We start from the raw sequence: 14,386 nt of genomic DNA, 5'->3' as shown, positions 1-14,386 counted from the left end.
ACAAATCACAGTTTGCCTCACAGGGCTTTATAGCATACGACATCCCTCTGTCCTTATGACCCTCGCAGCGGATAAGGAAAAACTCCCCCGAAAAAACCCTTTAACGGGGGAAAAAACGGTAGAAACCTCAGGAAGAGCAGCTGAGGAGGGATCCCTCTTCCAGGACGGACAGATGTGCAATAGATGTCGTACAGAACAGATCAACATGATAAATTACAGTAATCCGCATGACACAATGAGAGAGAGAGAGAGACAGAGACAGAGAGATGCAGGACAGACGGTAATGACAGTAACTTACAACAACATTAATGAAAGTAATAATATTATAATTATAATTCTGGCTACTGTGGTACAATATGTTGAAAGTATATATTAATATCTGATAGTGAAAAGTGTGCGGTCTATGTGCCAAACGACCCTGACAGCCAAACTTGCATGAAAAGTGCACGCGCAAGCGTTTCGTGCAGCAAGTATACTTTGTTTCCTATATTGTTTTTTTTCTTAAAAAATGAATCAGTTAGTTACCGGTTAATGGGTGTCAGCCTTTCAAAAGTAAAATTAACAAAGTGTTCCAACTGACCCTGCTCTCCCCTAAATATTTGTGGATTGCAGTTATTAATATTGTGACTACTGAGGTAGGTTACTTGCAGAGTCAGGGTCATCATGGAGTAATTTTTTTCACTTACAAGAATTATAAATGGCTTGTATCTTGTTTCTAACTATAACAATTAATTTGTCTCCAGAGTATGGTTACATTTTTGCTACACGTCTGAAGAGATCTGCAAATGTAACGCAGTGACACATGTAATCTGCTACCTACGTCTGCCTGTTGGTGGCTGCTAAGGTGGTGCAAGTGGCCATGGAGCCATACACCATTCACACAGCCCACCCCAGCGGCAGCAGCAGCTGTAGGGGTTGAGGGGTGCCGCCGCTGTGGTCACATTAAAAACTGCATCGCCTTTTGTGACAACTGTAGATCAGTGAGCCATCAGCTCCTTCCCCGCTCTCCTCTCAGGGACTTGTAGTTTTTAGTGTAAAGGACGCCGCCGCTCGGTAGAGGCCTTTGTGAGAGTAAAACTACAGTTCCCTCAGAGCTACTCGGAGGTGTTAGTTGTCAATATGGCTGTTGTCAGACAGACAAAGCAGAGAGGCAAATAATTCGCCTCTGATTAAATCCTTGGAAAGGGGTCGGACAGGGCACTGTAATCATATTGCATTATTGTTCGGCTGCAGTAAAAGGCACAGCGGGTCTTTGCTCAAGTTCTAAAGTTAAATGGTTAAGTGGACGATTTGAACCGAGGTAAGTCATGTACTTAGCTATCTACAACACTGAAAGTGATGTTATTAATATCAAACGCTCGCTAGCAAGCGACAGCGGCTAACGTCAGCTAGTATCAGCGTTGGCATGGTTAGCATGTTATGCTAATCATTCCATATACCCCGTGCTACCAAAATAGCATACGTTAAGTTGTTAGCCGTCCTCTGTGATGCCAATGAACTGTTGTCAGGATAAATTCAGCGGCAGCGGTGCTGGAAATGATTGAATCATTCAGGGTTAGAGGGTTGCGAGCTGGATAATGAAACATTACATTGGGCATTGTCCGTCTGCCACAGAAACATTTGCTAACGTTAGCTTTTGGGCAAAGGGCGTGAAAGCTGGCATCGCCAGCGGTTTGCCTGCAGCGCTGAGACGAGCGACAGATTAGTGCTTTCACTGCAGGCCCCATAGTCAGCAAAACAAAAACACATGGAGGAAAAAGACTCTACGAATTGTGGACACTGTTGGGACAATTTAAAAAAAAGTGCACTGCCAATGAGACGAGTTTGATTTGGCGTTACACCGGGGATATCTGATGCATCATGCTTGCGACCTGTACTTAGGTTAAAAAAAAACAAACAAACTTGAGCGTGATTTATCGGTTGTTCTTAGGGACTGTTTCTTACTTATCAGAGGAGGGGGTTGGCTGGGGATGATGACTTTTTTTGTTTTTTTAATTTGTCCCTCCTCGAAGCTACAAATATTTAACTTTGAGCATTCCTGAGTGACTGGCGGACAATGCATGACCCTCCCGCCACCTTAAATTAGTTATATTTAAAACTCACCTTTTGATGTTTGAAAGTTTAAAGTTGAAGATGAAATCCTGTAGGCCTAGTTGAAAAATTCAGTTTTTCCCTCTTGTTGTGCATGTTGGTTAGGTTGTGCAAACAGTTTATTTTTGGCCAAATTTGAAATGAGATGTAAAATAAAGTGACTTTGAGGAAATGTCACTTCATAAAGCTCAGATTTAAAAAAAATTGTCAGAAATTTGAAAATCCAAGGACAGTTTCTGGCTGTCATAAATGGATTAGTTTTTGGAAGTTTTGAAGAAAACATGCATGTTTTCTAAAAAAAAAAGGAAAAAAAAAGTGATAAAATACATTTAAAATACAGCCTTTGAAATGTGTGTACCACTCCCCTAAAACCTTTTTGCACCACCCCCGCTGCCCAAACACAACGAACAGTCTCTGTGAATCTGTGATTTTCTTTTTGAGCTTCGGAGAGTTCTTGAACTTGGTTTAACTGTTAGGGTTAGCGATTATGAAGTCTGTTAGGGATGTCAACAAAAGACAGTTTGGTTTACCATCTGTCAAAGACAGACTGTTACTTAGATAGTAAAAGTACAATCAGTCATAAACTGTGACTGGTCTGTTATAGGTGACCTACAGAAAAAAGGACATGTAGGACATAGAAGAGGTTGAAACTTTGCCCCCCCCCTGCAGGGGCTGGGTTTGTTGTTTGTTTCAACCAGTTAAACCAACTTGAGCCAAAGTGAATAGTTAACTTTGTTTATACTTGACCAGGATGGCTAATGATTTCAAATGCCCAGCTTTGTCTGCTCTCAGAATCTCTTACGCTGTCGGAGTTGTTGTTAGTGCATCCATTTGCATGTTAAAGAATTAAAGCAACCAGTCTGACAGTTTTAATTCAGTCTCGCTCACCCCTCCTGAGATGAGACATTTTTTGCAGTGTAACTGTGTCTGACAATGATTTACAGCTTTAGTAGCCCTCCTTATGAATTCTTTATGATAACTCAAGAAACTAGTTACTGTTCTCCAGTGCTACTAAGCGATCCTGTGGTACAGGAGTAATGGATTTCAGTGCCCACTCAAAGTGATTTTGCCCAGTATGTGTCTGAAATGTTGGCTATTGTTCTTTTCCTTTTAAAGCTTGGTGTTACAGACCTCTAAAGGCTTATATCCACCATGGTCATATTAGTTTCCTTCATGGTAACTTCAAAACACAACAGACTCTCTCGAGTCATTTAGTTTTTTTCCCCCTGTCCTCTGCACAGCGTAGACTAACACAGATGTAGAAAAATGCCAGTGACCCCTTTTAAACCGTTTATCATATCAGCATAGGTCGGGCTGGCACAGAAGATGGAAAATCTGCCGCAGTCTGATTCCAGTTGCATTGATTTTGAGCACAGCAAATTGCTTATGAAAAACATACAGCGTGGGTGGTGTGCAGAGCCAGGGATATATTGTAGCTCTTAAAGAATGGCAGTCAGAATGTTAAGATAGCATCAGCTGTCAAGGTGACTCTGGCACTCTGCGTGTGTTGCCTGCTGGTTCCCAAAAATAGCTGATTTTTATGCCCTGCCCCTCCCTCCCTTTTTCTTTCACACTCTATCTCTCGCTCTTGTCTTCCTTTTCTTATTTGCTGCCTCTTTATTTTCTTCTTGCAGTTTTTTCTCCTTTCCCACCCCTCTCTTCCTACTTTCCCCCTCTAACTCTCCTCCTCTACCTTTCTCTGCCTCACTCCTCCTTTCCAATCATTCTCATTTTTCTCCCCATCTGCAACTGCGTTCCTTTTCACTCTTTCCTACTTAATCCTCACATTGCCTCCACCATCCCTTCATCTGTCTCATTTCTGCCTGACTTTCCTCTCTGCGCCTCCTTTTCTCTATCTCTCTGTCTCTTCTTGTTTCCCCACCTAGATCTTGAACATCCACTTACTTGCCTTTCCTTAACTTCCCCCTGCATTTCCTGTTTCCTTTCCCCTCCTCTTCTTTCTCCTCTGTCTCACAACCTGTCTGTCTTGTCTCTCATCCAGCAGCAGGATGTCTGAGTTCAGCGAGGAGCCGCGCTTCACTATTGAGCAGATAGATCTGCTGCAGCGGCTGCGTCGCACCGGCATGAACAAGCAGGAGATCCTGCACGCGCTTGAAACTCTGGACCGGCTGGACCGGGAGCATGGCGACAAGTTTGGCCGCCGCACCTCTTCCTCCTCCTCCTCCTCGTCCTGCTACGGAGTAGGCGGGGCAAACAGCTGCACCAACAACTCTGCCTCTAATACTACTACATCATTCAACAATAACAGCACTGCCTCGGCAACCACCACCTCTTCCGTGACATGCAACGGCAACAACGGGGAGGGCGGCTCCGGCGATCACTCTGCAGCCGCCGCCTCTTCCACGACCTCCAAAATCTCCACTGCCACGCAGACGCAGTTTGGCAGCGGAGGGGGACTCTCGCCGTCTCCAAGCAACAGCTATGACACCTCCCCGCCTCCAGGCCCGCCGCCGCCTTCTGCCATCTTGCCCTCTCCGGTCTCACTGGTGGCTCTGTCACAGAACGGCCGGGATAGCCTAGCTGCCACGCCCAACGGGAAGCTGTCTCCTCCAAGATACCCAGTGAACAGTGCGGCTGCAGCGCGAGCATTTGGGTTTGAAGCTACAGAAGAGGACCTGGACATTGACGATAAGGTGGAGGAGCTGATGAGGTCAGTAGAAATGGAGGTGAAGTGAGTTCCAAAACTTTGTTTGGGAAACTTTCCACTCATAGCCATTTGTTCAACTTGAGTTTGGTGCTTGTAGATCTGGACAGTATATTAACACTGAGTGCTGTGGTGGTATTAGATTAGATATCATCAGAGATTGTGGTTATCTTATTATAGAGACATAGCTACAATGTGTTGTCTTTTTCACTCAAGTGTGCACGTAGTGGACTGCCTGTGCTGTATGAAATGAGCAGTGAATGAATGAATGAGCACATCTCCATCATATCTACATTACTAATGATCTTTTTCACATGCTCTGGTATTAAAAGTGCACAAGAAAACACTAAAGGTGCATCTAAAAGCAACCTCGAATATTTTCTCACTGGTACAATTCCATTTTGCTCAGTTTGCGTTACAGTGGACACTTGGTTGCATTGGGGGTTTTGTTTTTATTGGCAGTAACACCTGTAACTAGGGGCTGGGGAAATAATCCATTCTTAGTTGCATCACTATACAGACATGGACAATTTGGCATTGATTCACAAATGTCAATTATTGATTATGTAGCTGTTTATGAAGACCACAATGTTGATGGAACGAAAGAGGCAGAACTCAATGGCGATGGCGTTGCAGCACCCGGACAGTCTACAGCATGGACACACTAGAGTTAACTTGTCTTCACAAAAGGCAGGGGTTCCAAGCTTGTTTTTTATTCAGTGTCTAAGTAATTATATTTGCAAGGTTAACATGAGGTTTATTGTAAATACTTTGTAAGCCATCACCCAGAGACAAACATTAACAGAGTGGAACAGCGATCAGCAGTAACAGAAACAAACGAGACTTGCTGATCCACATGCTGCAGCTTTAAACAACTTAAATCAAATAACTCTATATTCAGTCTGTTTCACCTTAAAAAGTCTGCGCCTGGCCTGCTCAGCATCTTGGCTTTCTTCAAAGCTAACATAAAGCACAGGTTGCTCTCACAACGTAGACTAGATAACAAAACAGTGCAGCACGCAGCCTCCCCTTATTTTGTTAGTCTCATACAGGCAGGAAACTGTATGGTGTTCTTAGAATTACTAATTCTTTTATTAATGCTGCTTTTAAATAAAAAGGCTGCAGACCGTTTATTATTTAACAGTATGTGAATTTCATACTATTTACAGTGAAATACTACAGACTGCAAACACTGGACACTACGTCAGCATTAATATCACGTACTGAATTAGCATGAGCAACCGCAGATACAGTCTGACTGGCAACCCCCTGGTTTAAAAGCTACAGTATGGAAGCATTTTGACTCCAGTGAAGTTGAAGAGAAAAGGGACCTGTACACGAACCACACTGTATACAAGTAAAGGATTATTATAAATGTAGTATGCTATGTTTTAAAGGTATCAAGTATTCACATGATGAAAGAAATAAATCATGTATAGAAATCAAAAATTTGATCAAGATAGAGATGCATCTATAATAATAATAATAATAATAATTGAATCGTGAGGTGCCTGGAGATTCCCACCCTTGCCTCTAACAATGAGACAAGAAAGAGTTAACTAAATGGCACCAACTGGAAGCTCCACTGACACTGCACTGTGTACAGCTTGTGTCACATGCATATGTGTTTAAAAAAACCTAAGCTTCAGAGTTCATTCTTGACCTTTGAAACAGCAATTGAGAAAACAAACTCACCATGCAGTTAATTTAAGCCTGGAGCTTTTGATCACATCACATGATTCCCATCAGCAGATAGAGTTTTTCCATTTATCATGGAATTTTTTTTATGCGAAATTACAATTTTTTTCTTCTTCTCGTCCATCCTGGCATAAAAGCTGAGGTCCGAAGTTTATTCTTGACCATAGTTACAAAAAGTTGAGAAACAGTCCATTTAATAGGTGTTGAGCATTTAATTAAAAAACTGTTTTATATTTAAGAAGAAATACACCTTTTTAATTTCTTAAAATAGTAGCTTGTCCATGGTTGTTAACCTGCTGAGGTCGTGTAAGTTAATTTGTCCATGGCTTCAGGATTTGTCTGTTTGAAAATAGTTTTGTCATATCAGTCAGACATCCTTTTTTTTGTTACAGTCATCATGATTGGGAGTAGAGGTTTCACTTGTGCTTTTTATCCAATCTGTAATAACGTATGGTCATATAATGAAATGAACTAGGACAGCAACTAATGATAATATCCTTATTGATTAATCTGCCCATTAGGGCTGGGTGATATAGAGAAAATCAATAATTACAACATTTTTGATCACGTACCTTGATATCAGTATTGTGACAATATTGGGTTGACTTTTGGTGCTTTCACATAATATTTACGCAATGAGATTTTTGATAGTCATCAGTAACGTGGATATAATGACTGAGAGGGTAAGGGCAAATACTGGCATGGTCTGAGAAGTCCAAATAACAGCACTTTACTGTAATGCAGCTTCTGGAATCAGGAAAGGCAACACTAACCATAATATGATTTCCCAAACCTAAGAAGATATCCAATCTCACATCACAATATCGATGTGATATTGATATATTTCTCAGCCCTACTGCTCGTTATTGTCGTTTTGTCAATAAAATGTGAGAAAATGGTGAAACATGGCTTGTGTAGTTTTCCAGAGCCCGGGGTGACGTATTCAGACGGTATGGTTTATGTGATCAACAGAAAATCCAAAGCCACCCAGTTTGTTAATATCAATGACAAAGAAATGCTTCAAATTCTCACATTTAAGAAGTATGAAACTAGCATGTGTTAAAAAAATATCAAAGCAATTATTTCATTATTAAGATACTTGCCAAATAATTTTCTGTCAATCAACCACTTGATCAATTGACTAATCACTGCAGCTCTAAAATACACTGATCATTGGTGCATTCCATGCCATCATTACTTGTTAAGTTGCTCTGATGCCACTAATGCGAATGCAGTTAGAAAACGGAGGAGACTTGTTGTCATGTAATTGAGAGACTTTGCCTCCAAGGTGCAGTTGTACTTTTTAGCTGTGACCAGCAGCTCCAGAGCTCACTCTGTCGGTTTGTCAGTTAGACCACAAACATTTCCCAACTCTTTGGCAGCGACAGTGTCTGCCCTCAAAGGCTGATATTCAGCTTGGAGGTCCCTGCTTTTGCTAATTCATGTGTATTTTTTAGTATTGCACTGGTTAAACTGTAGATAAAAAAATCTGGGAGAGGGTTTGCATCGGTGTCTTTGCTAGATGACAAAAGCCGGTTAAGGCCATCTGATCACAGCTCTTGTGGGCTCCATGTAGCCCTGATGGTGCGCAAACATTTTTGAGGAGATGGAGCTACAGCAAGACCCTCTAGATAATTACTAAGCTAGACATTTACATGATACGGGTGCAAAATACTAAACCAAAATTAATTCATGAAAAAGTCAATTATTTAGTTGATTGTCGATCACCTCTATGTTGATTGACTGATTGATTAACCAACTTATCACTTTAGCTGTACTTTGCGCAGATTTAGAATGACAGGTTTACGGCATTTCACTTGTGAGATTATAATCAGTGAATAGCACTTGTGCGTTTTTTAAAATGCAGACAATTAGCAAGATAAATGACAACTAATAATGCACAGAAGAAACAGAAAGAAGAGGCGCATTTTCTTTTAAAGAGTGCTGGCTAGTCCTCCATTGTTTTAAGCACAGCAGGACCACATGTACATGTAATTGTCTTATACAGCATGCGCTACTTAAAAATATGTACATCCTGTGATGGTGTGTAAAAATAACAGAGACAGGCATAAAGGTTACTTGTTGAGAATATGTATCACTGTGTGTTATTGCATAAGAAGGGCTGCAAAGTTTCATTGCTGAAGTCCTCCTTGATAATTGTGACAACGGGGTCATAGGTTTGACTGGTGTCATTGACTTTCAAAATAGAATATATTGCGGCTTAATAATAGTAATTTAGATGTCAAAATATTACACATATACTGCACATCTTTTTCATTTGTTTTACTCTTAAAAAATGTAAAAATAGATTTTTGTTCTCACCCGCTGCCCGCCCGCATGCAATTCATTTTTACCCGTGCCCAGTGACTCGATTGCAGGTTACCCCACCCAGTGCAGGACTCTGGTCACAATACAATATTATTGTGATTTTGATTACATACATTGCAATATATTGCAATTTCCTCGAGGAAAACTTTGTCACATCTGTATTATCTAATAAGATAAGGTTTTCAGTCTCTTTATCTCACTTGTGTCATTTTTATTGCTGCAAAATGTATCTAGTGGACTGAAAAAGCAAATGATTTTGTTATTATTGTAGGCTACCAAAAGTTTGATTTGTATATGCAGTATTAATAATTTATTTGATTAAAAAATCGATACCTGTAGTGTATGCATCCATGCAATATCTCAATGCAAAATATAGCAACACTATGTTGTATCAGTTTCTCCCTCACCCCTGTGACTAAGGCCCTGCAGCAGAATCTGTTGTTGAAGAAAACTACACTTAGGTTCCAAATTAAAGAAAAGAATCTTTACTTAAGTGGAAAAAACACAGTCTTTGCTCAGCTTATGATTATAAAATGTTCACTGTACAGTGTAATGGCTATAGAATAATGACACCTGCTGTGTTTAGATTGGTTCCCTCTAAGCTTTGCTTTCACTGTGCAAATCAGTCTGCCACTGGGAGCGACTGGCTCGATTTACAGCACAAATTAAGTGTATCAACCATTCAGCAACATGGTATCTATCTCCGGTTACTAAAGAGTACCAATGTATGTTAGAAAGCCCACATTGTTGTGTAATAAGTTTGCCAGTCTATTGCATTACAGGTTTTTTGCTTTCTTGTGACAGTCATTTACTCTGTCTTACCTAAGTGACGTCATCAGAGCAGCCATGTTAATGAGCTGGAAATGTGAGGTTTAGTTCAGAAATGTTTTCTGTTAACTAAGTTTGAGATAAATGGTGGTTGTGATCAGCATGGATTCTGGAACAAATTAAGTTCCTATATACAGCGTTCCCACAGTCATGGAAAACCTGGAAAAGTCATGGAATTTCACCATCACATTTGCCAGGCCTTAGAATCAGTAACAATCATTGAAAGTTATGGAAAAGCCATGGAATTTGTTGCGTGTAATGATATCGTTACAGTTCAGTGAATAACCTTCCATGTAATGTAACATAACAGCAAATTAACTTTGCATAGCTGTCGATACAACGTAGTTTTAATATGTGTCAGTGTGTGACAGTTTACCATCACCTACGTTTCTCCATTTTCTCCTTGCATTCTGTCTCTCCCTTTATGTATGCCAGCTAACTGAAATTATGTCTGATAGAGTTTGATTCTGAGATGTTTGTAAAAGGCTTAGCAACTGGGGAAAGAAAAAAAAATGTTATCATGGGTAGTTGACAAGTCACTGAAAAGATATAAAATTATGTCTGGGATAATGTGCGGGAACCCTGCATCTAAGGCTGAGTTCTTTTTATGGTAACTCTGTAGACTAAGTTCTTTCCTAAGGGTAGTTTGAAGGGTTTCACCCACGGAGTCTATCATTGAAATGTATCAGGTTACATAATAATCAACAATATCAGATATAAAATAAAACTAGGAGGTATTATATGCTCTTCTACAGCCCATTACTGGTACAGGTCAGTGTTGATAATCTAACCTAGTCTTCATGTCAGCCACCTCCTCTCTTCTTCTCAGCACTTTACACACGAGCCCTGTCCTCCTGCTGCCTTCCAGCTGCCCTGTATGAACAGTCAGAATAAGAATAGATATTTAGAGCTCAGGCTCTATCCTCAGTACTGCACTAGCTGTCCCGTTGCTCATTCACGCAGCCTCTGCATTAAATTACATGTCCTGTTTAGACAGCCCAAGAAGTTAAGTAGCGTTCAAAAGCCCTCGTCCTCTCCGCCTGTAGGACTCTCCAGCGTCTCGCTCGGCAGGGCTGCAGGGGCGTGACACGCCGCTTCAGCTTGTCAACAATCCCACGGTGCCCTTCTCATTTCTCTCTCTTCTAAGTGCACATTTCCGTCCCTGCAGGGGTTCGGCCTTTGAGTTGGCATCCGACAACACAACCTGCCTCCCCCTCCTCCCTCCTCCACTTTCCACTCTTCCTCAGTCTTGTACAGCAGCTTGTGCTACATTGATTCGCTGGTGTCGATACAAGCAGCGTTTTTGAGCTCTAATTTTAGCTGCGCCGCAAGAGGCTGGTGTGGAGGATATTGATGCTGGATGTCAAGAGTTGTGACGCATTTTCATTTCAGAAATATGCTAACAGAGCACTCAGGACTTTGATGCATTCTCCATTTTGACGGTGTGAATCTGGGATACTGACGGGTTCAAAGGATGCTGTGATTGTATAGTTGGAGCACCAGTGCTGTTAAAGTTGGGTGGGGGTAGGCAGCGCCCACGGGTAATGCAAAGGTATGCACTATTAGTATGGATAAATGCACCAGCCAGTTTACACATTTGACAGGTGTTCACAGTCTGCACCAGGATGAGGAATTAAGCCAAGACAGTCATAAGCTTGTGGGTGTGTGGGTGTATGTATGTGTATGTTATTGTGTATGTATAGGGGAGGGGATTGGGCTTGAAGCCAGAAAGCAGGGTGGGTACACTGTGTGATGGCACGGCTCCATTCCTGCAAGTCTGTGCGTGTTTTATTTTTCCCCGCTGGGGACTCAGATAGTGGAAACATGTCTGCCAAATACATTTTGAAATTATAGATTACTTGATTGTGGTTCAATTCATTTAAATTCATAGTCCAAGCCTTTGTGTTCCTCTGAAATGCGACGTTGATGATGTGAGAGCCATAAAAGAGAAGAACAATACATTGATAATGCTGTCAAAATGCACCCTAGATTAAAATGGAGCCTTGGCTCTGTAGTTTTCCTATGAATAGGTACAATACAAAAACATAGATTTGATTATCTGACATGTGCATCAGTTATTGTACAATATGGAAAGGGACACAGCATCGGCACCTAAGCATACAACATGTGTGCAACATTTTTGTTGCTGCTGGATAAATAATGAGACAGCAGAACAACTGAACAACTTAACGTGTAAATAGTGAAAACATGAAAGCTGATTTTCTATCTTTACTACATATCTGTTTGGTATCAGTATGTTTTACCTCACCTTACTACATTTATTGAAATGATGTGCGATACTTTGAAATGCTGTTTGATGTTTCCCTGTTTAAAATAGCAGCCTGGTTCTTGAGATTGTGCTGCTGAACGTGTAGTAAGTGGTCTTGCTGTGTTGTGACTTGTGCTGTGTGTGTGTGTGTGTGTGTGTGTGTGTGTGTGTGTGTGTGTGTGTGTGTGTGTGTGTGTGTCTATGTCTACAGGAGGGACAGCAGCATGGTGAAAGAGGAGATCAAAGCGTTCCTGGGGAACAGGAGGATCTCTCAGGCAGTGGTGGCACAAGTTACCGGTTAGTAGCAGCACTGACACGCTCAAACTATGTGCTTCATTTAAGGTGTTTTCTTTTGCAAGCACACTGTCATTTTGTCCATCGTGTATTTTTGTTGTTTGCTAATGTGCATCTCTTCAGTTAAAATTTAAAGCTTTACGTGTTAAACAATAGAAAGAAGATCAGAGGGGTGCTTCTTATATAGAAAAGTGAAAAATGTCTCCTCAGGGCTGGGACACATGCCATGTCTTTTACTTCCTGGGAAATGTGAGGTTGAGTGCTGGATGCTACTCTTGTGCTCACTCTGTGCGAACTTTACAGGGTGCGGAGGCAGGTTGCGTCGGAAGTTGCTAAGTGACCATCAGAGGTGTGCAATATCATCTTGTTCACGATAATACGGGTATAATTTTTCATATGATATGAAGAATTTATATTGCGATACTTTAGATATTTCAACTTTTTGACATATTGTTGTCATACTGTGTCATAGCGTGGCTGAAAGCAAAATTATTACCGAATTCTCAGTGGTTCCAAAAAGAAGAGCAGCTTCAATAGTGTGGAATAAACTGTAGCGTCCTGAATGTTTTATGAACAGCCCCAGACTTCTCAGACTCTTTTAGCGATTTACCGCTCAGAGGGAACTCATTCAGCGGCTCTTCTGGCAGCAGCACAGCATCTCTCCCTCTCCTCTCTCACCGTTTGCACACAGGAGTCGGTGTCGTCAAGTGATATTGTCATAAACCTTTGGTAATGTAAACCTACATGATACTCGTGGCTCAACAAAAAATTAGATAGAAAAAATCTCTCAGTCATTTAGGATTTTGCCAAAAGAGAAGGAAATCACCTGTTGTTTTATATATAGAGATTCCATGGTATATTTTTTTTGTGTTTGGGAGCTGTTTAAATGTGTAATCTGGGTTAGATTTTATTTAGTTGTACTATTAATATTGTATACATAATCAGAATCTCACTCTGAGTTACTGTTGTTGTTTACAAACTAAAGAAATGAGAGATCAGCTTTTAGTTTTTACTGAACATTTGAACGCAAATTGTTAGGCTGACATGTAAAACTATACCACTTATTTTGTTGCAATTCTATGATCTTAAATTAATAATAGAATTATTATTTTTTTTAATTTGTCATATCATATCAAATAGCCTGAAATATCGTGATATTATTTTAGGGCCATATCCCCCACCCCTTGTGACCATAACCAGCACAGCATTAAAGCCTACTAACTAGAAAACTCAAGTTCACAGACTCGTCTTCCAGATGTTGTTTTTTTATATATTTTAAAATATCGTTCATGGGACAGATAGTAAAGGTCTGGGTAGCCCTGCTCTAAAATGATCAACTTCTCCATATTTACCGTTGACTGACTTATTTGGGAAACCTAATTGTATACAGTTTTTAAATTCATCTTTTGAAGTTTATGTGTAATCACAGTTTAACACAAAATTAGTTTAGAATGGATTTTTCAGTGAAGTAGTAGACATGTAGTGTCCAGTAGTTAAACTTTTGAAATAAACTATATTTTCATATTATTTGTATCATTAGAATTATAATAATTAGACTATTAGATTCTGTTCTGCCCCAGATTCTTTTTGTTTTGACGAGGGGGTAAAACTAAATGTAATTTTCAGGGCTGCAGAGTAACTGTTTACATTGGTTTCACTGGTGCTCTAAGCTTTTCTCATTTAGGTGTGCTAGCACATAATGTATATATATCTTTATTTAACCAGATAAAAGCCTCATTAAGATTAGAAATCTCTTTTTCAAGAGTGACCTTGTAACAATGTTTTATGCTGCTCTCTTTGCCAGGTCACTCTTTTTCAAGAGTGAGCTGGCAAAGAGAGCAGCATAAAACATTGTTACAAGTTACAAGGCAAACAGACATACAACTGTCACACACAACAAATGATTAAAAAAAACACACTATGCAATCAACACGAGATACAAGGTCAGGACAAGAATAAATCTGATTTGAGTACAATTTCTGAAATGATTTAGGAACAGTCACATTGACTTAAAGAGCAACTCTGCCAATTTCAGATCCTTCTGAAGATTATTCCAGGACAAAGGTGCAGCATATTTTAGTTTTCAGTAAAAAAGCGCAAAGCACAATGGTACGCAGTGTCTAACTTCTTTAGACACTGGTCAGGGGCATTCATGAAAAGCAGATCACCATAATGCAGCAGTGGTAAAAAAGTTGCACATATCAAGTGTCTCC

The 14,386-nt window shown here is 40.4% G+C and overlaps 1 protein-coding gene across 3 annotated transcripts in view; it reads left to right on the top strand.

The window, feature by feature from the left end:
- Positions 1 to 1,002: 1,002 nt before the first annotated feature.
- The window catches only part of hmbox1b (homeobox containing 1 b), a 32,292-nt gene continuing 18,908 nt past the window's right edge, over positions 1,003 to 14,386 (top strand). The window contains exons 1-3 of one of the 3 annotated variants that reach the window (XM_050057758.1): positions 1,003 to 1,300; positions 4,097 to 4,762; positions 12,091 to 12,176. In XM_050057758.1, the coding sequence (XP_049913715.1) occupies positions 4,101 to 4,762; positions 12,091 to 12,176 (748 nt within the window). In that variant the 5' untranslated portion in view covers positions 1,003 to 1,300; positions 4,097 to 4,100. Of the gene's footprint in view, positions 1,301 to 4,093; positions 4,763 to 12,090; positions 12,177 to 14,386 lie in introns of all 3 variants that reach the window. The other 2 variants (XM_050057757.1, XM_050057759.1) reach the window with 2 other exon arrangements.

The sequence above is a fragment of the Epinephelus moara genome, chromosome 12, assembly GCF_006386435.1.
Source record: "Epinephelus moara isolate mb chromosome 12, YSFRI_EMoa_1.0, whole genome shotgun sequence".
Lineage (NCBI taxonomy): Eukaryota > Metazoa > Chordata > Actinopteri > Perciformes > Serranidae > Epinephelus > Epinephelus moara.
The sequence above is the reverse complement of the archived record's forward strand: the minus strand, read 5'-3'. Positions and strand labels throughout refer to the sequence as shown.